The sequence below is a fragment of the Aotus nancymaae genome, unplaced genomic scaffold (assembly GCF_030222135.1).
Source record: "Aotus nancymaae isolate 86718 unplaced genomic scaffold, 86718_ANA_hifiasm-v0.15.2.pri h1tg000010l, whole genome shotgun sequence".
NCBI lineage: Eukaryota > Metazoa > Chordata > Mammalia > Primates > Aotidae > Aotus > Aotus nancymaae.
Genome location: NW_026988421.1, coordinates 26,603,498 through 26,630,542, shown reverse-complemented (window position 1 = coordinate 26,630,542; position 27,045 = coordinate 26,603,498). Strand labels below are relative to the sequence as shown.

General features: G+C 35.0%; 1 protein-coding gene across 3 annotated transcripts in view; it reads left to right on the top strand.

Moving 5' to 3' along the window:
* Positions 1–27,045, top strand: part of SLK (STE20 like kinase) — a 62,283-nt gene that overhangs the window by 25,885 nt on the left and 9,353 nt on the right. Inside the window, exons 5-15 of one of the 3 annotated variants that reach the window (XM_012439541.2) lie at positions 6,050–6,122; positions 6,269–6,463; positions 7,303–7,384; positions 8,874–9,002; positions 9,619–10,983; positions 12,994–13,124; positions 13,343–13,466; positions 15,917–16,096; positions 18,497–18,589; positions 25,575–25,704; positions 26,190–26,314. In XM_012439541.2, the coding sequence (XP_012294964.1) occupies positions 6,050–6,122; positions 6,269–6,463; positions 7,303–7,384; positions 8,874–9,002; positions 9,619–10,983; positions 12,994–13,124; positions 13,343–13,466; positions 15,917–16,096; positions 18,497–18,589; positions 25,575–25,704; positions 26,190–26,314 (2,627 nt within the window). The remainder of the gene's footprint in view (positions 1–6,049; positions 6,123–6,268; positions 6,464–7,302; positions 7,385–8,873; positions 9,003–9,618; positions 10,984–12,993; positions 13,125–13,342; positions 13,467–15,916; positions 16,097–18,496; positions 18,590–25,574; positions 25,705–26,189; positions 26,315–27,045) is intronic. The other 2 variants (XM_012439542.2, XM_064373908.1) reach the window with 2 other exon arrangements.

Below are 27,045 nucleotides of genomic sequence, written 5' to 3'. Positions count from 1 at the left end.
AGATAAATACTAATTTTTCTGGAATTCCTAAATATCAGCACCTAATTAAATGCTTTAAAAAGAAGATAAGAAATAATGAGTTTTTATTTTCAAAAAGGCAATAAAGACTGGTTTCAAGTTTGTTCCTTTAAATTTTTGTATGTAGACTTAATACTTGTAAATGTTTTATGTTTAGAATATAGTATAGTATATAAAACTGCTAACTCATTTTTTTTTTTAATTTCCAAAGCTCATGTCTAGTGAGTTTTTCTCCCTATGTTTAGTTTTATATTCTATTTTATTGATATGGTACATTGACTAAACTGACAAAGTAATCTTAGTTCTAAAGAGAATACCTAATCATAAGGACTACAGTTTTTAATTTTACTCTTTATATTGAGGGAAGAAATGTTACCTTCATAAGAAGAATTAGACGTAGGTTTTAGATTGGAAATTAGTTAATTTCATATATACACCTACAAATGGAAGATATGGCCCTCATTAAGTGTACCCAAGGTAGGAATTTTTTTTTAAGTCTAGAGATGAAGTCCAAATTTGTGTATTTTGGAAGGCTATTCAAAGGACAAAATATATTCAAAAGCCAAGTCGATACCAGAGATTATAGTCATTTCACTTCACTTTGTCAAGACATCTAAACAGATGGTATACTAAATTTTATTCTTTTTAATTTTTTTTTTAATGGAATCTTGCTCTGTTGCCCTCGTTGGAGTGCAGTGGTGTGATCATAGCTTACTGTAGCCTTGAACTGCTGGGCTCAAGGGATCGTTCCACCTCATCCTCCCTAGTAGCTGGAACTGCAGGCATGCACCACCATGCCTGGCTAATTTTTTAAAATTTTTTGTAGAGATGAGGCCTTGCTCTGTCGACCAGGCTGGTCTCGAACTCCTGGGTGCAAGTGATTCTCCTGCCTTGGCCTCTCAAAGTGAATTTTAACCTTTTGATTGTGAAATAAATACAGATATAGAAAACCACACCAAAAATTGTGTAGCTTTGCTTTGATACTAGACATAACCTTGCAATCACTACCTAGATCAAAAAGTAGAACTTTGACAGGCACCCCAGAAGCTCTTCCATGTGCCCATCTCAGTCACTGCCCTTCTCTTCTCCACACTTTATCTTGACTTTTATATTATTTTCTTCCTTGTGTTTCTTTATGGCTTGTTCACTCAGTATTCATCTCTAGATGTTAGGGTTTAAACTTGCCCATATAAAACTTGGGTTTTTTTTTAAGTCTCTTAACTTATAGGCCTTACCCCATTCCTTTCTTTTCTTTATATTATAGCATGCTTAATTGGGGGGATGAGGGCAAAAATTAGTTCTTTGGGGCCAAAAACACCTTATACATTACAATGGTTTGTGACCTTCCAAAGGCCCACAATACATGAAGAGATGTAACACTGTATCTGTGGCATTAAAATTTTATGGGAGGAGGGATGATGTGGAGAAAAGGTTTAAAATGATTCCTTAGAGGGGCTAATAATGAAAGAAACACTGAGAAAAACTGATCCATGGAACCTGGGCTGTTTGGCCTGTAGTGTTTCCCTCAAACTGCATTTTGCCATTCATACTCCTGAAGATTAAAATGCTTCACTGTATTTCCTTCAGTTTGGCCGATGAATTCAAAGACTTGATCAGTCTCAGGCCTGATCCTTTGGCAAGACTTCTAGGTGGTTTTGCATTCTCTCACTGGAAGCACATCGTGTCTACTTTGTGCCCTTTTTCGATGTTAGCAGCTATTGAGGCTTAGTGCCTACACACCTGTCTTTTGGGGTTACAAAATGAATTCTATTATATTATTTTCATTTATTATTTTTGATAATGATTTTGATATAAACACCAATTATTTCATTATTTTCACTCATTATAAAATTAGTAATGAAGATAATGAATTGGTTCTTTCTTATCCTCAGTTGGTGACCAGTATTTTTAAAAATATTGTTAGTTCTTGGATTTAATTTTATTTGGTGGGTTTCAAATCCATTGAAGTTGTTATTCTTACTGAAGCTCACATTGTTCCATCTTTAATCAGTGGGGTCCTCTTTGTGTTGGCTTGTTAGTCTTTTTTGATAGGACTAGTAATCTTTGATAGCTTACTTGACAGTTCTGAGATGTTACAGGCTCATCTATGTATTTCCTATTTTCTGTAACTAGCCATTTCTTCTTTCTTTCTTTTTTTTATTTGAGACAGAGTCTTGCTCTGTTGCCCAGGCTGGAGTGCAGTGGCCGATCTTGGCTCACTGCAACCTCCACCTCCTGGGTTCAAGCAATTCTCATGCCTCAGCCTCCTGAGTAGCTAGGATTACAGGCATGCATCACCATACCCGGCTAAGTTTTGTTTTTTAGTAGAGACGGGGTTTCGCCATGTTGACCAGGCTGGTCTAGAACTCCTGGCCTGAAGTGATCTGCCGGCCTCAGCCTCCCAAAGTGCAGGAATTACAGGTGTGAGCCACTGCACCCAGTGTAATTAGCCATTTCTTCAAGCAGCCCTGGTTTCTTTTAGTAGGGTATAGTATTTCAAGACCACAATCTGGGTGTAAGAGATACTTTCAGTTTTCTATATTGGCCATTGTTCTAGGACTTTTCAAAGAACAGAGCTAGACCCCTCAAGACTTCCTGTGTATTTCCTATTCAAATTCAGGATAAAGGCTTTTAAAATGTAACTTCTGTAATACATGTGCGTCTCCTTTCTTCTGTATTGAGAGTTCTGGTTCTCAAGAACATTGATAGATTTAGGGCATCTCATAATTCATTTTAACCCTCATTTCTTTTTTTTTTCGACCTACTTCTGGGAATTAACCCTCATTTCTATATGTAATGCTCACCACCACTCCTCATGTTGATGTCTCTTTGGTCATGTTGGTTATCTGAAGCTCAGTTTTTGATAGATTCCTCTGAAAGGGCTCTCTGAATTCTTATATAGAGGTAACAGTTGTACCCTTTATACTTGAAGGTTAGTTTTGCTAGATAACAAATCCCTGGCACATATTTCTTTCCTTCAGCATCTGAAATGTATGTTCTTTTCATTTTGGTATTTTCATTATTTCTCTCCAATTACTAGAAAGCAAGCTCTTTGGCGACAGGGACCATGAACTAATTAATTAAAAATGTCTTACAGTGAGGCTGTAAGTTTGTCTTCAGTTCATGACGTGTTGCTGTTGAAAAGTCTGATAATCTGATTTTCTTCTCCATTGTAAGTCATTCGCTCTTTTTGCTTAGATGCTAAAGTTTTTTTTTTTGTTTGTTTGTTTTGAGACAGAGTTCTACTCTTGTTGTCCAGGCTGGAGTGCAATGGCGCAATCTCAGCTCACTGCAGCCTCCACCTCCTGGGTTCAAGTGATTATCCTGCCTCGGCCTCCCAAGTAGCTGGGATTACAGGCCTGTGCCACCAAGCCCAGCTAATTTTGTGTTTTTAGTACAGGCAGGGTTTCTCCATGTTGGTCAGGTTGGTCCTGAACTCCCAACCTCAAGTGATCTGCCTGCCTCAGCCTCCCAAAGTGCTGGGATTACACACATGCGCCGCGGCGCCTGGCCAGGTTTTTTCTTTCTTTTAAAAGACCAATAGATTGACCAGTCTTTTCTAATAAATATTATGTTCTTACAATATTCAAGTGCTTTCTTTTCCCCCGCCAGGAAAGTTTTCTGGTGTTATAGACCTGAGCATTTGTTCTGTTCCTTTGCATTGACTTGCTGCTTTAGAGACTTTTATTATTTGTTGGGTCTTTGACTATCCATGTTTGTAACTTTTTCTCAAGTTGTTTTTTAGCTTTCTTTTTTATTGTAGGAAGATATACACAACATAAAATTAACCTTTTTGATCTTTTTTATTTTTTTTTGAGGCAGAGTCTCACTCTGTTGCCAGGCTGGAGTGGAGCAGCACAATCTCGGCTCACTGCAACCTCCTCCTCCTGGGTTCAAGAGATTCTCCTGCCTCAGCCTCCTGAGTAGCTGGGACTACAGGCCTGCGTCACCATGCCCAGCTAATTTTTGTATTTTTAGTAGAGATGGGGTTTCACCATGTTGGCCAGGATGGTCTCGATCTCTTGACCTTGGCCTAACTCAGCCTCCCAAAGTGCTGGAATTACAGGCTTCCAGCCTTGATCATTTTTAAGTGTACGGTTCTGTGGCATTAAGTTCATTCCCATTATTATACAACCATTACCATCACCTATCTCCATGTCTCTTTTCATCTGGCAACAATTAAAGTCCATACTCATTAAGCACTTAGTCCCCATTTTCCATTCCTCCCAGCTCCTGGCAACTGCCATTCTGCTTTCAGTTTCTTTGATTTTGACCACTCTAGGTATCATCTATATGTGGAAGCATATAACGTTTGTCCTTTTGTGACTGGTGTATTTTACTTAGCATAATGTTCTCAAGGTTCACCCATGTTGTAGCATATTTCACAATGTCTTCCCTTCTTAAGATTGAATAACATGTCATTGTATGTATATACCATATTTTGTTTATCCATTCATCCATCAGTGGGCACTTGGGTTGCTTTCACTTTTTGGCTATTGTGCATAATACTGCTATGACTGTTGGTGTACAAATGTCTGTCCTCCTGTCTGCTTTTAGTTCTTTTGAGTATGTATCCAGAAGTGGAAATGCTGAATGACATGATAATTCTATGTTCAATTTTTTTGAGGGATAGCCATGCTCTTCTCCACAGCAACTGCATCATTTTACATTTCTAACAGAAAGGCAGGAGGCTTCGAGCTTCTCTACATGCTTGTCAACACTTACTATTCTCTATGCTTTTTAAAAAAGAATAGGCAGCCTACTGGGTGTGAAGTGGTAATGGGTATGATGAATTTGCTATTTGCTCCTGCTTTCCCTAGTTTAGTCTTTTTTTCTAAAATGATTTTTTTCTTTAATTTTTAATTTTTTCTTGAGTTCTGTTGCCTTTTCAGAGTTTTTCTAATTGACTTACATTGCTGTTTCATGTTTTTCATCATTTTTTAAAGTGCCCTAGCTTATTTTAAATAGGATATTACAGTTTTGATCCATTTTGGGGCATATTTTTCTGTAAATATATTGAAATTTTATTTGAATATAGGGACGTACTTGTGTAAAATAATGTATACCTTAAATATTAATACACTGAAGGTTCAGGAATTCTAAAATATTGAATTGACAATTGAAATATTTGTAATTTCTGTTTTATTAATTTACAAATACTTCCAGCGAACCTTCCATTTGTGCAACACAGATGTATAGAACAATCTTATCCCCAAGAACCATATAATAGATAAAAGTAATTCAGGCAGAATTGTATGACCTTTAAGAGTTCTACAACAAAAATGACAAAGGTTAGAATTGTGAATATGGCTAATAGTAGCTATGATTTATTGAGTGTATACTCTGTGCTAGGCATGAGCATCAAATACTGAAATTTTGGTACTTATTCAACTTTGAGAATTGTGGCATCAAATGTGAAACTTAAAAAATTTGCGCATTTATGGCATGAGGTAAATTATGCAGCAATAGCAATTTTATGTCGCTATTAATGTTGTCTGAACTCCAGGCTGAAAAGGTGAGATTAACAACTGAAAAAGCTATAACGTTACGTTCACTATAATTTAAATCAGAAAACATAAGGTTCCCAATCTTTTCTTGGCAGTATAATTTTATGAGGAAGTTAGCAAGACATATGCTGTCATAAAGGTTGCTTTAGTATAATTTCTATTTTTCACACTATAGAAAAAATGTTAATAACTCTTAATTGCGCCACGTAGTACTAGTTGGCATTTGTTTTAAAGTGGATATACTGGTCTGCATTAAAATTTACAATTTTTATTTTCAATTTTGAAGAATTTGTCATCTGAAGATGTGGTATTAAATATATTGATGATGGGATCTTTGGCAGTTTTTTGGGGGAGATGGTAGAAAGAGATGGTCAAGATTAAGATGGGAGAGATATTTTTTCTTTCTGTTTTACTTATTCTTTAATAAAAGATTTGCCTTATTAAAGACTTGAAATGCTTTTTCTCCCCATTGAACAATGCTTAAAAGTTCTCATTAATGCTTTTTTATGATTGTTTATTTCAAGCGGATTTTGGAGTATCAGCTAAAAACACGCGGACAATTCAAAGAAGAGATTCCTTTATTGGTACACCTTATTGGTATGTATTCAGTTTTATGAATTTACAGTATTAGTCATGTCAGCAGATATCATTACCCATGAATTTTGTCCACATAGTTGATTATACTATGTGGTTTGCAATCACTGTTCTTAAACATCTTAACTTTTAATTATCTGTCTTCATAGGATGGCTCCTGAAGTAGTCATGTGTGAAACATCTAAGGACAGACCCTATGATTACAAAGCTGATGTTTGGTCCCTGGGTATCACCTTAATAGAAATGGCTGAGATAGAACCACCTCATCATGAATTAAATCCAATGCGAGTGCTGCTAAAAATAGCAAAATCTGAGCCACCTACATTAGCACAGCCATCAAGATGGTAAAATATTCTTTAAAAAAGCTTAGTAAGAAACTAGGAAGCAAAACTTGTTATATTCTCATAATTTTCCAAGAGTATTTAAATTTGGGTACATGGTACAAAGACTATGTTAATTAGAAAAGTAATTTTTGGCCTATTTCTCTTAAGGACCATTAAAACTCTTTAGCTCACTTCTTCCATATATCTGAAAATATGAATGATTTGAGTTTTGCATGAGAAGGGTATTTTCTGTACTATGAGGAAGTGAGGCATATAGATTGATCTATATTTGTGAAATTTATTAGAAGAAATTTCGTGCTTTTTGGCATACTTGTGAGTATATGGCTGTGTCTCATTGACTGTGTACCTACTTACGTATATGTCTACATGTATTTACAGATTGAATAAGTTTTATAAAATCTTAATAGTCTCATTAACTGTTTGTTTTTTTTTTGAGATGGAGTCTTGCTCTGTCACCAGGCTGGAATGCAGCGGCGCTATCTCGGCTCACTGCAACCTCTGCCTGCTGGGTTCAAGTGATTTTTCCACCTCGACCTCCTGAGTAGCTGGGACCACAGGCGCGTGCCACCACGCCTGACTAATTTGTATTTTTCATAGAGACGGGGTTTCACGATGTTGGCCAGGATGGTCTCAATCTCTTGACCTCGTGATCCGCCTGCCTCCGCCTCCCAAAGTGCTGGGATTACAGGCGTGAGCCACCTCGCCCAGCCGACTAGTTTTTTAAATGTTGAATTAATACTATTACATACATAATGAAATTTAAACATAACTTATCAAAGAGTTTTGTTTGATTTGATTAACAACAAAATAGAATGTTATTATTAAAATTTATTTTAAAGGTCTTCAAATTTTAAGGACTTTCTAAAGAAATGCTTAGAAAAGAATGTGGATGCCAGGTGGACTACATCTCAGTTACTGCAGGTAAGAGAATATGACAACAGCAAATAATTATTTTAACATCTCTTTAAGAATATAATTTCATAGTCAGTGTGCTTTCTTTCCACCTAAGTTTTCCTGTGGAGGGTCAAAATGGCAGTAGTTAACATTTGCTTTACAAAAATAAGCGCTGCTGTTACCCACAGGCATTCAGCTGAAACATCATTCTCCTGTGCTTTTTTGATTCAGTTTTATTTTCATTTTGGTATTTTCATTATGTCTCTCTAATTACTAGAAAGCAGACTCCTTAGGGACAGGGACCATGAACTAATTAATTAAAAAATGTCTTACAGTGAGGATAAATAGTAAATATTGTTGACTTAAAAATGTTGTTAAAGTGATTGGGTAAATTTAATTTTGCTTTATAGAAGGACTACTTGTAATATATTAAATACAAATTTGTCAAATGATTTTATAGGTGGGCACATAAAATGACAAATCTTGAGGCAATTACTGTTAGGTTGGATTATTATGTAACTCCTGCATCATGGTGTTTTAGGTTGACCTATTTATCTGGGGGAATAAAGCTAGAAAAAATTGCTTTGTCGTGTGCAGTAAGTATATCGCTGGAACACACTTTGTTATTATTTTGTTACCCCCACATTCAAAGCTCTTAGTCTGTGATAGACACTGTTAAACGTTGAGTATACAGAGATGAATAAAATGTCTTCTTAGTCTCAACAGTATTAGAACCATGTCAAAAATACAGGGGTTTGTAGATACTTTTAACAGAACTCTAAAGCTTTTTATAATTTTGAGGGCTTTGATAGGGTTTATAGAGGTTGTTACTTTTTAAGAAGTAATAATGAGGCCAGGTGTGGTGGCTCACGCTTGTAATCCCAGCACTTTGGGAGGCCAAGATGGGTGAATCATCTGAGGTCAGGAGTTCAAGACCAGCCTGGTCAATTTAGTGAAACCCTTTCTCTATTAAAAATATAAAAATTAGCTGGGCATGGAAGTAACCAACTATAATCCCAGCTACTTGGGAGGCTGAGGCAGGAGAATCACTTGAAACAAGAGGCAGAGGTTGAAGTGAGCCAAGATCGCACCACTGCACTCCACTCTGGGTGACAGAGTGAGACTCCATCTAAAAAAAAAAAAGAAAGTAATAATAATGTACTGACTTGAAGCTTGCTTTAAATTTCAATTGAAATTTTTGATTATGAAATTTTCAAGCGTACAGAAAGTACATGTACCTACTACCCAGATAGAACAGTTCTTATCATTTTTGACAAATTTGCTTCAGATTCTTAAAAATGTACAGATCCAGTTGTAGGCAGTCCCTGCTTTTGCTTTTGCTCAAGCCCCCTCCCCTCTTTCTTTCTCAGATGTAGCATTATCTGAAGTTGTCTGTCATTTTCCTGCCCACATGTTCATATTTTTACCACATAAGAATGTGTGTTGTGTGTGTTTGAAACTTAGTTTAGTAGTAAGTATTCCAGTTGTTGAGTATACTCTTTTTAATAATCAACAGCATCCCTTTGTTACCGTTGATTCCAACAAACCCATCCGAGAATTGATTGCAGAGGCGAAGGCTGAAGTAACAGAAGAAGTTGAAGATGGCAAAGAAGAAGATGAAGAGGAGGAAACAGATAATTCTCTGGTCAGTATTTAGGAAAGAAATTTCATTTAGTTAATTTTTAGAGTTGGGTTTTGAGTTGTAGTTGCACCTATATCTAAGGATTGATGGGTGGCAGTACAAAATCTTTAAATTTAGATGTGAAGATTAGTAGCAAGGTTGCTCCTTGCAGCATATTTTTGTTATATTTCCTTTTTATTTTGAGATAGAGTCTTGCTCTGTTGCTCAGGCTGGAGTGCAGTAGTGTGATCTAGGCTTACCACAACCTCTGCCTCTTGGGTTCAAGTGGTTCTCATGCCTCAGCCTCTTGAATAGCTGGGACCACAGGTGTGTGCCACCACACCCAACTAATTTTTGTATTTTTAGTAGAGACGAGGTTTTACCATGTTGGCCAGGCTGATCTTGAACTTCTGACCTTAGGTGGTCCGCCCACCTTGGCCTCCCAAAGTGTTGGGATTACAGGCGTGAGCCACTGCACCTGGCCCATTTTCGTTATATTTCTTACAAGAAGTATTGTGAATTCTTTAATTCAGCAACATTTTCTGAATAAAGATTTTAAATCATTATATGTCTGTAAACATCGTTTTGGTCATTCTTGAAATCCTGTTTTAACACTAAAAATATATAAAATCTTTTTTAGCCAATACCTGCAAGTAAACGTGCCTCTTCTGACCTCAGTATTGCCAGCTCTGAAGAAGATAAACTTTCACAAAATGCTTGTATTTTGGAATCTGTCTCAGAGAAAACAGAACGTAATAACTCCGAAGATAAACTCAACAGTAAAATTCTTAATGAAAAGCCCACCACTGATGAACCTGAAAAGGCTTTGGAGAGTATTAATGAACATGTTACTGATGCTCAGTTAGAAGCAGTGACTGAACTCCATGACAGAACAGCAGTAATCAAGGAGAATGAGAGAGAGGAGAAGAGACCCAAGCTTGAAAATCTGCCTGACACAGAAGACCAAGAAACTGTGGACATTAATTCAGTCGGTGAAGGAAAAGAGAATAATATAGTGATAACCTTAGAAACAAATATTGAACATAATCAAACATCTGAGGAAGAAAAGGATCAGGAAAAGCAACAGATGTTTGAAAATAGGCTTACAAAATCTGAAGAAATTAAAGATACTATTTTGCAAACAGTAGATTTTGTTTCTCAAGAGACTGGAGAAAAAGAGGCAAATATTCAGGCAGTGGATAGTGAAGTTGGGTTTACAAAGGAAGGCACTCAAGAGAAATTGGAGAAAGACGCCAAAACTCAGGAAGATGTGATCAGCAATGCAAGTGATGTGATAGGATCAAATGAGGCAGCAGATGTGGCTCAGAAAGCAGATGAAGACAGTGTTGAGGATACGCAGAGTAATGATGAGAAAGAAGTGGTCGAAGTAGACCAGAAATTAATTAATAAGCCCATGGTGGGTCCTGAGGCTGGTGGTACTAAGGAAGTTCCTATTAAAGAAATAGTTGAAACAAATGAAATAGAAGAAAATAAAAATAAGGAACAAGTAATAAACAGTTCAGAGAACATAATGGACATCAGTGAGGAACCAGGAACAAATGAAGTTGAAGAAATTACTGAGTCAAGTAGTATTGAAGAAATAGAGGTCAGAAGTGTGATGGCTGATACTGACCAGAAGGCTTTAGGAACTGAAATCCAGGATGCTCCTAAAGTCACTACTCAGATAGATAAAGAGAAAAAAGAAATTCCATGTGAAGTGTCAGTTAAAACAGAGCCTCATGTTACTGCAGTTTCACAGCGCAGTGAACCTCAGCCTGTTCTAATACCCAGTATTAATATCAACTCTGACAATGGAGAAAATAAAGAAGAAGTAGGTTCTTTATCAAAAACTGAAACTATTCTGCCACCAGAATCTGAGAATCCAAAGGAAAATGATACTGATTCAGGAACTGGTTCCACTGCTGATACTAGCAGCATTGACTTGAATTTATCCATCTCTAGCTTCCTAAGTAAAACTAAAGACAGTGGATCAATATCTTTACAAGTAAGTGTACATGAGTCATTGTTTGGGATTTCCTTTGTCATTTTCTCAATTCAGAGTTTATGTGAAACTGATGTCTTGAAAATAAAACAGCATTAAATCAATGTAGTATTAACCATATAAATTCTTACAGCCTATGAAAGCAATTAATTAAGAACCAAGGAGATTCTGGATGTAATCTTTAAATTTTGTGGTAGGATCTACCTGTTTTTACAAAGCTGAAACAGATAAACAGTGTAATATGGTTGCTTGGTGTGGTTAGGTTCTTTTATTGGACATATCTAGATGCAACATTAGTAAGAATCAACAATATATGAGAGAATTAGAAATTGAAAGAATGATCTCTTTTTAAGCACATTAGGGTGTAACAATCCTTGATTTACCAGTGGTCCATATAGTCATAGTCACAGACATTGCTGCGGCCACAAGAACCATTGTGGGGAAAACAAAACAGACAGTAAAGCCCAGAACACTTGGAGCTTTTATGCTTAGGAATTACTAGGGGTAGCTATGTTGAAGTCTGGAGTGGGTCCCAAGAATCAGTGTTTGTTTACAAAAGATTCCATGGAATTCTGATGCAGGTGATCCATGGGCTGCACCTTAGAAAATACTTCTTAGACCCTCTGGGTTGATAGTTGCAGAAGAGAAGACAGAAAAGCAGGAACAGCGTAGGAAAACTGATGTTGATGGGACTCCAGGGCCTGAGTGATCAGCCTACCTAACTGCCCCAAATTGTTACATATATTCCTTGGATTTTCTTTTTTTTTTCAGTTTACTTTGTTTCACTGACTGAAATACCACCAATCTGAAATTCATGCATTGACTTAATAATCAGCCTCTTTTAAAAATGCAAATAACTTGTATAAGAATGAAGGAGATATTGAACTTTTAGTAGGAGCTGAAGAAATGGGAAGTTTGGAGGTTAAGGTATAGGTAGGTGTATTTTTTGGAGTGTGCCAACTTTAGATTTTAGAGGAATCCTGGGTAGGGTGCCATAGTCCTGGTCTCAGGAAGAAGAGTATGGGGATCCTGGAACCCTGGAGAAGAGAACAGTAAGACGAGAGGTTGCAGAAAGGTGATTGGAAGGTGCCAAAGAGAAACTACTTAAAATTTGGATGCATTTTGAGTTTAATATTTTCATATTCCATTTTTGCTCCTTCTGCCTTCTAACCCTTCTATATCAAAACCCAGTATATGCTCTGAACACTTAATTTGTTTACCAAAATGTATTTGTAGGAGTCTTATACTTCTGTTATTTCTGTTTGCATTTAAATGTTTTTGAATACCAATTGAGGAATAAAGATTTAGTCTTCATAAAGAATTTTAGGCCATACCTAGCAGCCAAATCTGGTTCTTTTGAGATGAAGTAGAGGCACTGTCTTTTCTGGTAACCTTAAAATCATATATACATATATATATATATATATATATATATATATATATATATATATATATATATATATATATCTGGCCTGAGATGGAGGGAGGGCTGTTGATATTATTGATACTGATGAAATAGATTTTGATTTCCAGTGCTGGCAGTGTTTAAAAATTACCTGAGAGCTTTTTAAAAAAAATAGATTTCTAGCTACCCTTAGACCCGTCAGTTTAGATTTTTTAAGGGATAAGCCCCAGGAATTCATTTTTAATTGTTTTGTCAGTGAAAAAGCAGAGGTATCTGAGAACTACAAAGTGAAAAGATGAAAAAAAAGGATAACATGTAAAAGTTCTACTGATGAGTTATGTGAATTGCTTATTAAAAGCTATACATGAACAAGATCAAAATACATACTTTGACTTCCAAAAAATTTGATTTCTTTTGTAAAGACGTGTAAGTCAGGTAACATTTAAGGTGATATAATTGGTTCCACCGATGAGTCTGTTGCTTCATATTTATACTTTCTGTATGTAGTCTGCATGGCTATTGAGTTGTTTTGTCTGAAAAAAGAAGAAAATGTTTTCAATCCCCAGTATTCCCTGTACAAAGCCTAACTAAAATAAAATCTCACTCAGGAAACAAGAAGACAAAAGAAAACATTGAAGAAAACACGCAAATTTATTGTTGATGGTGTAGAAGTGAGTGTAACAACGTCAAAGATAGTTACAGATAGTGATTCCAAAACTGAAGAGTTGAGGTTTCTTAGGTGAGTAGAAAAACAACGTAATTAAAACTGGTTTGTGACCTCTTTTCAGTCTCTGAAAAGTCAGAAGAATAGAGAAATAAGTGTAAATTATTGGCCAATTTTTTATTATTCTTTTACTACCATTCCACTTGAAAGAAAATTTTTAAAGCTTTAAAAAAATGTGTTTTAGAAGTATAATTTTTGCTGTCTTCTCTCTCATTATCATTAAATTTTATCAGACGTCAGGAACTTCGGGAGTTAAGATTTCTTCAAAAAGAAGAGCAAAGAGCTCAGCAACAGCTAAATAGCAAACTACAGCAACAACGAGAACAAATTTTCCGGCGCTTTGAGCAGGAAATGATGGTAAAGTCTGATTTGTATACCATTTTTTGTTAGTAATGACATTAGTGAATTTTAAGAAAAAAATACCTGGTTGTAGAACTTGTTCTCTGATTGCCAGATTTCTCTAGCTTTGTGATTTATTTCTGGTGCTTTTGTCCTTTTGGTGTTCTGGATGCCTTTTATTTATTTATTTAGGTTCTTTTTTTTGAAAGGATTTTCTATCTCAGGCTACCTCAAGCTGGTTTATGGTGTGCTGGGTTGTTTTATTTTTCTCTCATGAAAACTTTAAATCATGAAGCCAGTAAACAAAGTTCCTAGATCTGCCTATTGCTGGATAATTTTTCAGTGCTTTAATTCAATCTTTCAGATTTGGAATCCAAGATTTTAAGCCAGTTTAGAGTGGTTGCCTTCAAACCTAGGGCTCCTCAGGGACCTTTTAAAAATGTGCTTTATTCTCTGACTCTACAGTTAAGCCTCCACATCTCTATTTACTGCTGCTAGAGAAAATAGTGCTGACTAGTCTAGGGTAGCTGTCACTGAGTCCTTCAGTGTTTGCTTTGTGTCCAAAGTTGGAAAAGGAATTAGTAATGTAATGCAAAATTTTTGCAATTTATGTTAACTGTCTGCCTTAATGTAGGTTAGTTAAAGTATCATTTGAAATGTTACGGAATTTATGTTTTGCATATAGTCTTGTGTTGTCTTGTAATTTTAATTGATAAAGATTGTTTTGTGTGAACTGTGGGGTTGTTGATTACATGTGTTGGATCTTAACTGAGATTTCCTAAGAAAATAATGAACTGGTTCTTATTGAATATTTTTATAGTACTTATATTGTTTTCCAAAACCTTATAAAAACTATATGTCTCCCTCACCATACTTTCTAAAATGTTTTGCTTTTCAATTTTTTAAAAAAGGAAGCATCTATTACAAATATTTAACTATTCCTATGTGCAAAAATAGTGTTACTGAGTATTATATAAACAGGAGTCTTATTGAAAGAGTAGATTTATAATTCCAAAAGATCTGTTCCAATAGAATAAGATGTTTATTTTAAGAATCTTGGCCGGGCACAGTGGCTCACGCCTGTAATCCCAGCACTTTGGGAGGCCGAGGTGGGTGGATCACGAGGTCAAGAGATCGAGACCATCCTGGTCAACATGGTGAAACCCCATCTCTACTAAAAATACAAAAAATTAGCTGGGCACGGTGGCGCGTGCCTGTAATCCCAGCTACTCAGGAGGCTGAGGCAGGAGAATTGCCTGAACCCAGGAGGCGGAGGGTGAGCCGAGATCACACCATTGCACTCCAGCCTGGGTAACAAGAGCAAAACTCCATCTCCAAAAAAAAAAAAAGAATCTTTATGTGGAAGAGTAAATCTGAAAATTACAAGTAATCTTATTAAATAATGGTGATATATTAATATTATTTTATTAAAGTAGACTTCAAGTAAGTTCTTTATCAAAAATTTTATTGGATAAATATAGAAATTTTTCTAATTTGCTTTACTACTTCACAGCAACTGGTTATTCTTCTGGATAACCTAAAAACTCTCAACATTCTACTAGTATAATAGAAAACAAATTTTGAGTCAGGCGCAGTGGCTCATGCCTGTAATCCTAGCACTTTGAGAGGCCAAGGTGTGCAGATCACTTGAGGCCAGGAGTTCGAGACCAGCCTGGCAAACATGGTAAAACCCCATCTCTACTAAAAATACAAAAAAAAAAAAAAAAAAATAGCAAGGCATTGGTGGCACATGCCTGTAATTCCAGCTACTTAGGAGGCTGAGGCATGAGAATCATTTGAACCTGGGAGGCGGAGGTTTCAGTGAGCAGAGATTGCCCACTGCACTCCAGCCTGGGTATCAGAGGGAGACTCTGTCTCAAAAAGAGAAAAAAAAAAAAACAGAAAAGAAAAAATTTTTTAACATTTTACTAGTATAAAAAAAAAAAGACCAGGCACAGTGGCTCATGCCTGTCATACCAGTATTTTTGGAGACCCAGGCAGGAGGATTGCTTGAGCCGAGAGACCAGCCTAGACAACATAGTGATAGCCCCATCTCTCCAAAAAAATGCTGGGCATGGTGGCATGTACCTGTAGTCCCAGCTACCTGGGAGGCTGAAGCAGGAGGATTATTTGAATCCAGGAGGTCGAGGCTGCATGAACTGTAATTGTGCCATGGCACTCCAGCCTGGGTGACAGAGTGAGACCCTGTCTCTCATAAATAAATAAATAAATAAATAAATAAATAAATAAAGTAGAAAAACTTTTCCATGTTAGAAAAAAAAAAACTCAATTTTTTTTGAGAATTTTCATAACATATTTTAGTGCATTTGACTTTTTTCAGTATTGTAAAGGTTAAAGAACATTACTAAATTTAAGTACTAGTTTTGTTCTCTTAGGAAAGATCTCTACTATAGGGAGTTAACATAGGTGACAGAAAAATTAAATCATCTTGAGCTATATTTTTACAGAGTAAAAAGCGACAATATGACCAGGAAATTGAGAATCTAGAAAAACAGCAGAAACAGACTATCGAACGCCTGGAACAAGAGCACACAAATCGCTTGCGAGATGAAGCCAAACGCATTAAAGGAGAACAAGAGAAAGAGCTGTCCAAATTTCAGAATATGCTGAAGAACCGAAAGAAGGAGGTCAGTATAAACTACTGTTTTTAATTACTAAAGCTTTTTTTAATGAAATTTTAAGACTATCTAAGGAATTAGGAGTACTAATAATACTTGATAGGTAAATAGCACTCATTCATTCTTTCATTTGGTCTTCTCAACAGCCATATAGGGTTGTAATAAGGTCAGGCATTATTTCCATTTTACTTACTCCAAGAAAAGTGTAGTAAGAGAGGTTTTAGTGACCTGTTCATGGACGACCCCTAAATATCCACCTAAACCTTGAACTAAGTCTTCAAATTGAGTTTAATCCATCATCCAGTCTACCATTGTCCTTTTATTAATGCATCACATTTAAATCCTTATATAAAAGTGCTTTTTCAAAAACTTACTATGGTGTGTTTGCCAGGGGCAGCAGTTAATCATTTTATTATTTATGTTATTTGTTATCTTTAATTAATACTTTTAATAATTTTGTTGATTAGCTTTTATTTCCTTTCATGGATATTGTGCCAAACAAAAGCTGAATAACCTGAAATTTGACATGATATCTATAACTTATCAAATTGTGAGGTACTTTGAAGAACTAGAAGTGGAACATATCTGTAAAGTCATTTGATTAGAATGAGTTTTTTCATTTTTCCTGAAATTGTTTCATATTGTTATAGAAGCTATTTGCAGTATGAAAGATTTGTCGTTGGTTCAGAAGGAAGATTTACATATTATATTAGTATCTCTTTTTTCCCAAATTAAAACAAAACTAAAAGAGTTTTACATATAAGCAATTTTCAGAGATAATTTTATGATTTATTCTACATCTTCAGGATAGGAAGAGGATTTGCCTTTTCATGATACAAAAGATTCCAGGGACAATGATTATGATCAATTTTATTAGGGTTGGAACAAACAGAAGCCTCAGCCAAACTAATAAATGCATTTTCACTTTTGTTACACATCTCAAATACTCAGATTCAATGACTTTAACATTTAAATTAAGAAAATTAAATGTCATATTGCTGAATCTTAAGGATTTGCTTTAAAAAGGATAGTCAAACAAATAAATACAGTGATTTTATGATTTCTTTAGATGAAGATGAATGAAATAATAGGTAATTTTATTTGATATAGCTTCCATTTTTAAAAATCGCTATTACTATTTCTTTTTTATGTAGAATTGCTGTATATACTTGAGGTATGATATTACTGAGGCTAAATGTTAATTTTCTCACAAGTAGTTTTGAGATGTTATTCTTTATATCAGTTAAATTAAAATATTTGTACGGATAAATATATGGTTTAATCCTAAATATAAAAGTCTCAGTTATTGTTTGGGAGAGTTTCAGCCACTAATCATGTACGAGATCATGATATGCATATTTTAAATAATTACATTATGTATTTTTTTTTTCCTTATTGCTGAACTTCTTGCATTTGGGGAGTCTCTTCCTTTTAATGGTGATTTGGTTTCATGAGGGATTACTGATGGGAAATTTTAAATACACTGTGTTAAATCAAAATCAGTCTCTTTCACAAACCATCAATAGCATGTGGTGATTTGGAATCTGGTTTCTTTTGGTGCTTCTACTAGTAAATACATGATTGTTTTTCATAGTTGGATTACAGATCTATTGTTAGATGAATATACTTCTAGGATTTTGAAATGATTAAAAGAAGGAGCTCTAAAATATACTTCATCCTATATTTTACCTGCTATAATAAATCATAGCTTACTAAACTGTTACTTTAAGAGTGCTTATATTACCAATTTTTAAGTTGACAGGCTTGGCTTAACTTGTCAGCAAAGGGGACTGTTATTCTAATCCTACACAAGATCATCAGATACATTTATTTTTACCACACCATGTATAAAATGGTGTGTTTATGAAAAAACTTAGTGTCCATTTATTTCTCCTTTGTGTATTCTAAAACTTGCTTTTCTGTTTTTGGCCTCATTAAGTAGATTTTATTTAGCATTATTTCTTTAGTATGATCAAGCCAATTATGAAATTTTACACTTTTATAAATGGCATTAGCTTTCCTTATGTTCAATATTTCCAGCTATGTCAGTAGATACGTTTATAATTTTATGATCTTTCAACAAGGTCAGTTGAATTTATCACCTTAGTTTATCATCAGTACTGCAAGTAATTCTTTGCTGGTTGTCTTTGGACCTTTAAGAGAGAGAATGATGTATAGGGATATTTAGCAACTGATTAACCTTTGTGTGGTGTAATGTCCCTTTCTGCACTGAGATTATGCATGTTCTATTCTTTCATTCTTTTTCACCAGACTAACACCTATGCTAACGCATGTTGAAAGGAACTTTTTAACAACTTTAATATTTGACTTGTAGCTTATCTGCTCACATAAATGCTTGCTGTGGAGAAAGTATTATTTCCCCACCTCCTGCATGCTTATACACTGTAGGTTATAAATGAAGTGGAGAAAGCACCCAAAGAGCTGAGAAAAGAGCTCATGAAACGCAGGAAAGAGGAGCTTGCACAAAGCCAGCATGCTCAGGTAACAGCAGCAGCTTAATGCTACTAAAAACAGAAAGCACCATTTTCTCACAGCTCAATAAACCGTGGTTGAAAGGGTAAATTTTAAGTGTTATTTTTTCATGATGCTGACTTCTCCCCATTCAAAAACTCCTGGGATCTTCTTTATTTAATACTAAATTCATACTAATGGTGACATTTAAGTTGCTAATATGAAATTAAGTGAAATGTTTAGAAATTCGACTCCAGATGAAATAAACAAGTATATGAATGTATAAACCACTGTTACCTGATTTTAATCTTGATGGGAGCTTATATTTTTAGATAGTAATGCCAATGTTTGATAGAAAACTTTTAGGACGTAAAAATAGAGAATGGTATATAAGCTTTGTGCTTACAAAAAGTATGCCTATTAAAAGGCCATTATTTCTATAAAGTTCAGTTAGAAGAAAAATGGCAAATGGTAACTTTAAATGGTAACTCAAACATTTATTACTTTTAAGCTTGAAAACCTAAGCAACTTTAAGACCAGATTTTAAATATTAAGTACCTTGTTGTTCTTTTTGGTTCAGAATCTAGCATTTAAACAAATAGACTGTTTTTACCTGTAGAAAGCAACTTTAAAGCAACTTAACCTAGGCTATGATAAAGTTGAGCCTTGTCGTAAGGTGGATAAATTCTTTACAAAGTGAGATAAATTAGTATTTTTAACAGAATTTTCTAGAGTTATCTCATATGACAAAGTCTTTTATATGAAGGAAGGTGAATCTTCTGATTAAATTTATACTAAGCCTGGAGGCAAGGATAAATGAGCTCAGTTTTCTATTACATAAGTCAGTGAAAGGAAGAAGAGATGTGGATCATGTATTGTTCTTTGGATTATCTTTTTAATGTTGTTTTATCTGATTTAACAAGTGGTTCCCAGACTTCTGGATTTTATAGACCTATAAAAAGAAACATAGAAACAATAAAAACCACTGGCGACCATGACATGCACTGCCATTGAAATTTTTTTTTTTAAATTTTGCTAAGTAAAGATATTTTAAAACTGCTATTTACTTGTCACCATCATTTCAAAGGAGAGAATTTTTTTTTTTTTTGAGACAGAGTTTCGCTTTTGTTACCCAGGCTGGAGTGCAATGGCACGATCTCGGCTCACCACAACCTCCGCCTCCTGGGTTCCGGCAATTCTCCTGCCTCAGCCTCCCGAGTAACTGGGACTACAGGCGCGCGCCACCATGCCCAGCTAATTTTTGTATTTTTTAATAGAGACGGAGTTTCACCTTGTTGACCAGGATGGTCTCGATCTCTTGACCTTGTGATCCACCCGCCTTGGCCTCCCAAAGTGCTGGGATTATAGGCGTGAGCCACCGCGCCCGGCCCAGGAGAGAATATTTTTAATGAGGAAAATAAAAATAAGGAAAATATAATATTAGAATTTAAAACTTAAATAAAACTAGCTTGTCTGAATAAATGTAGTTTGCTTTTGTTTTTTTCTTGCTATGAGCCATTGAAACATTTTGTCTTGGCCTGATGGGGGGATTCCTAGTTTAAGGTGGTTAATAGCAGACACAGTATTTGCCGTGTGTCAGGCATTGTTCTGAATGCTTTATGCACATGAGCTTGTTTAATCTGAGTTATTACTCTTGAGGTAGTCTTTCCTTATTTTAGAGTTGAGGGAACTAAAGCACAGAAAGGTTGAGTGACCCTCTCAAGGTCACTTGGGTAGTGGTAGAGCCAGGATTCTCATCCGGATAAGTTTGGGTACATGTTTCACACGCTAATTCACTGCATCACACTGCCTCTCATATTTAAGCTACCTACTCTGTGCTGCAACTTAAACTCTGATCAGCTTGACCCAGTGGTTCTTGGCCATGTCTTGTTAACAAGTAAAGAGGAAGTTCTTGCTGGCCACACATGTACTTTTGGTTAATTTGGATTTCAAACCAGATTAGAACAACATGGTTTTTGCCTTATAAAGGAACATAGACTTTCATTAAATCCAAAGGCCATATATCAAATTCTAAAGTTGAAACTGAGAATTAGTGTTGAATGAATTAGGCAATCCTATGTTTTAATAAGACGTTGATTTTCATATAATTTTGGGAACTGGCCTGTATTTTCTGAGTAGAGCTGAAAGTAATCATAAATTCCTTCAGTAAACCTAATGAGAAATTTAGTAATATTACAAATTTTAAAAGTATTTTTATCTACTGCTTTAAGTGAAGGTGCAAAAGCTTTATAACTTTACAGTCTATTTCAAACTTTTTTTTGAGAATTCATAAGTAATGGTCATACAGTTATGGAGCTAGAATATATCTTATCATTTAAGTCCAGTGGTTTTCAAACTATACGCACAGGAACTTTTGAGTTTGGAAGAAGCAACTTTGGGAGTCCCTAAGAAGGCAAGAAGTCTGGGCTGTAATTCCCTGCTTCTGCTTCAACTAAAGCAGCCCACCACTCTTGCTGTGTTTTGTAAACTGGGATTTTTTGGGTTGAGTTTTAAAAAGGGGGTTCTACTGGTTTAAAAAACAACAGCAACACACTACAGTTTGGAAACCACTGATCTAGTTCAAATCCTTCATTTTACACATGAGAAGGAGGTTCCTCTGTTAAGTGACTTGTTCCAGCCTCAAGAAACTCGCATTTGTATAATTATTCTTTCCATTTACAAAAAGTCATTCAGATATGTTCTTACCTGGGAGGTGCATTCTATTTTGATCCGCAGGGTGTTGCTCAGGTCATGATTCAGTCTTTTCAGTTGTCATCTTGTGCTGTCTTCAACGCCCAAATGCAGGACGTAAGTCCCACGTGCCAGTGGGAGGATGGCTTCTCCGTTTTACCTGCCTTTTCTTTGACTCACATGTGCCTTTTCATTGCTGGCTTCATTTGCCAAAATCTGGATGATTGATAGATGATAATGTTTGTAATGACAATAATAGTAATAACCTGACTTTAGAGTACCGTATTCTTCAGAGTTTTCACATTTGATTCTCACAGCCACCACCCTAATATAGGGATAGAGTTGAATAACCATTTTACAGATGAAGAAATTGAGGCACAGAAGACTGTGATCTGCCTCAAGTCACATAAGAGATTAAGGGTAGAGCTGGAACTAGAGCACTTTTAACAGTGTTCTTTTTTCTGTCTGCCCCACCACAAATTCTAATTTGAGATTTCTATATTTTTCAGAAAAATAAAATATCCTTTCAATAGTACAAGCTTTGCACATGTGAGAAATTGAATGCTGTGATTAGATTTTTATTTTTGTGTGAAGTGCCATTTTGATTGCATATATGTTTGTGTAGATGTTTTAATTATGGATATGGTCAGAAAAGCCATGTTAAAAGTAGTGATTTTCATTCCATTTAACTCTATTTTCCATTGATTCAAGTAGTCAATAAAGAATAGTGAGTTGCTATTCTCTTTATTGTAGTTTTAAGTCAAGTCTGAAATTCCAAGCTGTATTCTTTCTTGCAGTTTCCATAGGGAAATAACTAGCTCATTTAACACTATAATTTTTGTTTGTGATGTTTGATATATACAACAGTAGATAGAATACAGCTTGATTTCAACCCCTCCTTTTTCCTCTCCTGAAATTAAACTTATTTTTTATTATTGGCAGCTGTTTGACTCTTTTTACAGTTTTCTAAGAGAGTAAGCAAAACATTGATTTTTAAAAGGAGAGGGAGAAATTATGAATTATGGTCACTTTTCTGATCATTACCATTTTTAACCTTTCTTTTTAGTTAAAATGATTAAATTCTATACAAATAGCCCAATATGTCATAACCCTTTCTTACAGTTTTCTAGAACCCAAAGTTGTATTTTTAATGTTTACAGTTATCTGATTAATATGATAAAATTGATTATCTAAATTTAAAACTTATACTTTTAAAGGGCACTCATTTTACAATTTATGTCTTTATTTTTAAAAATGATTTTTGGCCTTAATAGTTTGGGTTCTTTTGTTGTTGTCTTTTATTTGTTAATCAAAGTGATTAAGTTCATCTGTTATTTTTTTTAGGTGAATGTAGTTTGTGTAATCTTTTTGAAATGTGAGCACTCTTTTTGTACCTGAAAGTAATTTCTAATTATAAATTCCATTGTGAATGTTACTGTGTTTGGCTTTTGAAGTTAGGAAATTTAGTGAATATGTAATAACAACATTTTGTTTTGAGGTAATGAAATATATTGATTTAGTGTGTAAGGGACCTTTTCAGATAATTTTTAGCTTTAATATAAAAAATCCTTTAAACAGTATCTGACTACATAGTCATCTAGATTTTGCTTAATTATTCATATCCATAGCTCTGTAAGGCAGCTGGGGTTTTTTGCTAACTCTAATTGTTAGGGCTTGTATACATTGGACTTATATCTGCCTATCTTGACTTTTACCTGTTGATCCCTATCTTATTTTCTGGAGCCACACAGTGCTAGTACTACCTAATTCAGTATATAGAACAGTCATAGCGCTTCTTTACCTCTTATGAGTTAGCCGCTTTAAGGAACACTTCTCTAGTTCTGTCAGGCAGTCTTTGTGAGGCATGTTTTCTGAACCCTTTATTCCCAGCTTTGAGTTTTCTGTGGTTTACTCTTGAACTTTTAAAAATGTGATACTAAGGGAAGGCATCCACTGCTCTTTATGTGGTCTGAGACTGAGGCTGTTGATACTTGGGACCAATTGACTGAAGCTTCTTGAAGTCAGAACTATCTTTCATTAATTTTAGTAACCTTCTAAGTAGTATAGTGCTCAGCATTTACTAAGTGCTTAATAAAGGTTTTCTTTGAATTGAACGTGCTTAATTTAGACATAAATATAGTAATATGAACAAAAATTGCATAGATGAGAAATTACATTTACTGTTTTAGTGACATTGGCTTATATTTACCTTTTTCATTTTCCCATAAATATTTATTCACCCTGTCCTTCACTTTTGCATTTGATTTTTTTTTGTGCCTTAAATGTAAGATTTATATTTATGCTAGTTAATTTAGACCCATTGTTTGTATCTACACAGATTTTTTTTTTTAAATCCTGTATGTAAACCAATGATAAAAATGTTGAACAAAAGAAAACCCTTTGAAATTTTTGCAGGTTACATTGTTTATTGAACAAATTTCTATATAGAAATTTTATAATTGAAATTAGAGAAACTTTAATTTTTACTGCAAATAGTTGGTAGGAAAAAGAAAAGCTTGAGCAACTTTCTGTAACTACTTAAAAGATAGGCTTGGAGATTTCTCATCTCTTTACGTAAAATTCAAAAGTCCTTATTCTAGATAGTGGAATTTAAATATTCTTTGAAAATTTTTTCAATGATACTGCTTTAATGATAAAATTTTACAGGTGACTATAGCCAAGTTGGTAATTGTATTTTATAGAGGCATTCATTAGTCTTTTCTTTCTGCTACTATATATGTATTTATGCTAAAATACAAATGATGATGCAGATGAGACAGCAGCATTTATGACACCAAATTAGTTCACTCTCAGGCACAAACTGTATCACCTCCAGAGATTCAGGATGGTAGCAAGGCAGCCATCCTGAGGAGCAGAGTAAGACTCTCTGTGCATTGAGGAGCTGCCCGGCAGTGATCCAGACCTCATCATAAGGCCTCGAGAGTAGTTTCAAATGCATCTTAGGTTTTGATCTTGAGGATGTGCAAGAGAGGGGATTACAAGTGAAGTTCTGCTTCAATTCTAAATTCTAAATCCACACAAAAATTGATTGAATAGTCCTTGAGCTAATCGCCACCTGCTATAACTGCCAAGAGAGGGATGGAGAGATCCAACTTCACGTTTCTTCAATTTGGATGTTATTCCTTTTCTTCTGTAAATGTATGATTCTAGCAGAAAGACTATTAAGTCACTTTAACATTTCCTTTTTTTTTATATATACAATAATTGAAGGATGTTTTTCTAAAGCAGAAATTTGATATTTGGGCAGATAGTATGTACTCAATAAATATTTGCTCAATGAATTAGTGAATCCCAAACATGTTTGTAGAATTCTGTGATTACACAAATTTTCTTGATAGATTTATAGTATGTAACTCAATTTCCTATCCCCAGTTTACATTTCTCTAGCAATGCATTATTTCTCATTAAGTCCTCACACTATTATTATTCTTTTTAGGCACATGCTGTAGATACATAAACTATCTTCTGTTAGGATAGCCATGGTATTTCTTACTAAAATTTATCTCCTAAAATTCTTCATCTTTAGTTCCCCACATTCTGGTATCTGTTTTACCTATTAGCTCTTAATTGCCTTTCTTCCTACAGGGCATTTCTTTTTTCTTTCTTTTTTTTTTTGAGACAAAGTCTCGCTCCATCACCCAGGTTGGAGTGCAGTGGCACGATCTCGGCTCACTGCAACCTCTGCCCTCTGGGTTCAAGCAGTTCTCCTGCCGTAGCTTCCCGAGTAGCTGGGATTACAGGCATGCGCTACCATGCCTGGCTAATTTTGTATTTTTAGTAGAGACAGGGTTTTGCCATGTTGGTCAGGCTGGTCTCGAACTCCTGACCTCAAGAGAACCCTCCTGCCCCCCCTCGTGCCCCCCCCCCTTTGGCCTCCCAAAGTACTGGGATTACAGGCATGAGCCACCTCGCCTAGCAACTAAAGGGTATTTCTTATTTATCCTTGTTTTAGTCACACCATAGTGGAGTGAGTAATCAGTTTTAGAAGCTGCAAATTTATTGTTCTCTCAAAGATGCTAGTGTATAGGGCACTTTATGAGTAGGCTATATGTTTATTCTGTATGTATTTTATTCTTAGTAGTGAGTTTAGAATATTATGTATTCTAATGCTTTTTTCTTGGGCTGAATTGGGTGATTAATACAATTACATTTGTGCTGTATAATTTTGGTGATTTTAAAATTCAGCTAACTTTGCAAACATGGTTTAGAAATCTTATTAACCACTAATATATGCAGTCATATAGATAAATGGATATTTAGTTCATTAGATACTTATTAACTGATGATTAACTGTGTCTAATAGGAACAAGAGTTTGTTCAGAAACAACAACAAGAATTAGATGGCTTTCTGAAAAAGATCATCCAGCAGCAGAAGGCAGAGTTAGCTAACATTGAGAGAGAGTGCCTGAATAACAAGCAACAGCTCATGAGAGGTAACTTTTTTAAAAATAAGAAATACTGCAAATGTAGAATTCCTTTATGACAGTAGAAGTGAACATAAACATATAACTCTTAAAATTTCTTCTTGCCCAAATGATGCTGGAAATATAGCTGAAGAATTTTGTGTACTCATTATGCTTATAGTTGTTAGTATACCTAATGGCTTCGTGTTAGAATGGCATTTAAGGTACTTATTTCCCCTAACAAATTAGCTTATTTTTTTTTTTTTTTTTTTTTAATTAAGAAAGGTTATATAGAATTTTGGTGTTCATGGTAGGACATTCTCTGTGTAAATGACATTAGAACAGAATGAAAAGAGACAATAGATACTGTCTTGCATTGGTTAAAATTTCACTTACAGCTCAGAATGTCAATAAGTTAGTGTATATAGAATACTTTTATGTAAATATTAAAATGAAAAGCAAAGTACATTAGTAAAAAAGAGCAAAGTGACGTTTTGAAAACTGCTGTCTTCTAGCTCGAGAAGCTGCAATTTGGGAGCTTGAAGAACGACACTTACAAGAAAAACACCAGCTGCTCAAACAACAACTTAAGGATCAATATTTCATGCAAAGACATCAGCTGCTTAAGCGCCATGAGAAGGTTAATGAAAGGAAAATTTATTCATTTTTTTGTTTGTTTTAAAGTTTGCAAACCTGTTTAGTTTTGAAGCTTTCATTTCTTAGATAATGAATTTTACATTTCCTTTCTGCCTTTTATCCTACAATTTCTTGGATGAAGTTTGGAGTAATTAATTGTATCTTGATAATGACTGCAAACTTCTTTTCTACAAATTATGAGTAAATGACTAATTTCAATGCATAAAAATGTTTTTACACATTGTTATCTTCATCTTGGCTCTCAAAGGTAGCTATTTTGGCTCCATTTGTGGTTCAAATGTCTTAAAATATGGACTCCTTGTACTTATCAAAAGAGTTCAATATAAGACTCTCATCACTAATAACTTTCTTTTCTTTTTATTCTTTTGAGTCTTGCTCTGTCACCTGGGCTGGAGTACAGTGGCATTCAAACAGGGCTCACTTAACCTCGAACTCCTGAGTTCAAGGGATCTCCTACCTCAGCCTCCCAAGTACATTCATGTACCACTATGCCCTGCTAATTAAAAAAAATTTTTTTTTTGTAGAGACAGGGTCTAACTATGTTGCACAGCTGGTCTCAAACTTCTAGGCTCAAGTGATCCTCCTATGTCAGCCTCCCAAAGTGCTGGAATTACAAGTGTGAGCCACCAGACGTGACCTAACTTCTTATGAAAAGTTATTTTTTGCCTAGTATTTTGCTGGTCACTGCAACAAGGGAGGGAGTAATTATAGGAA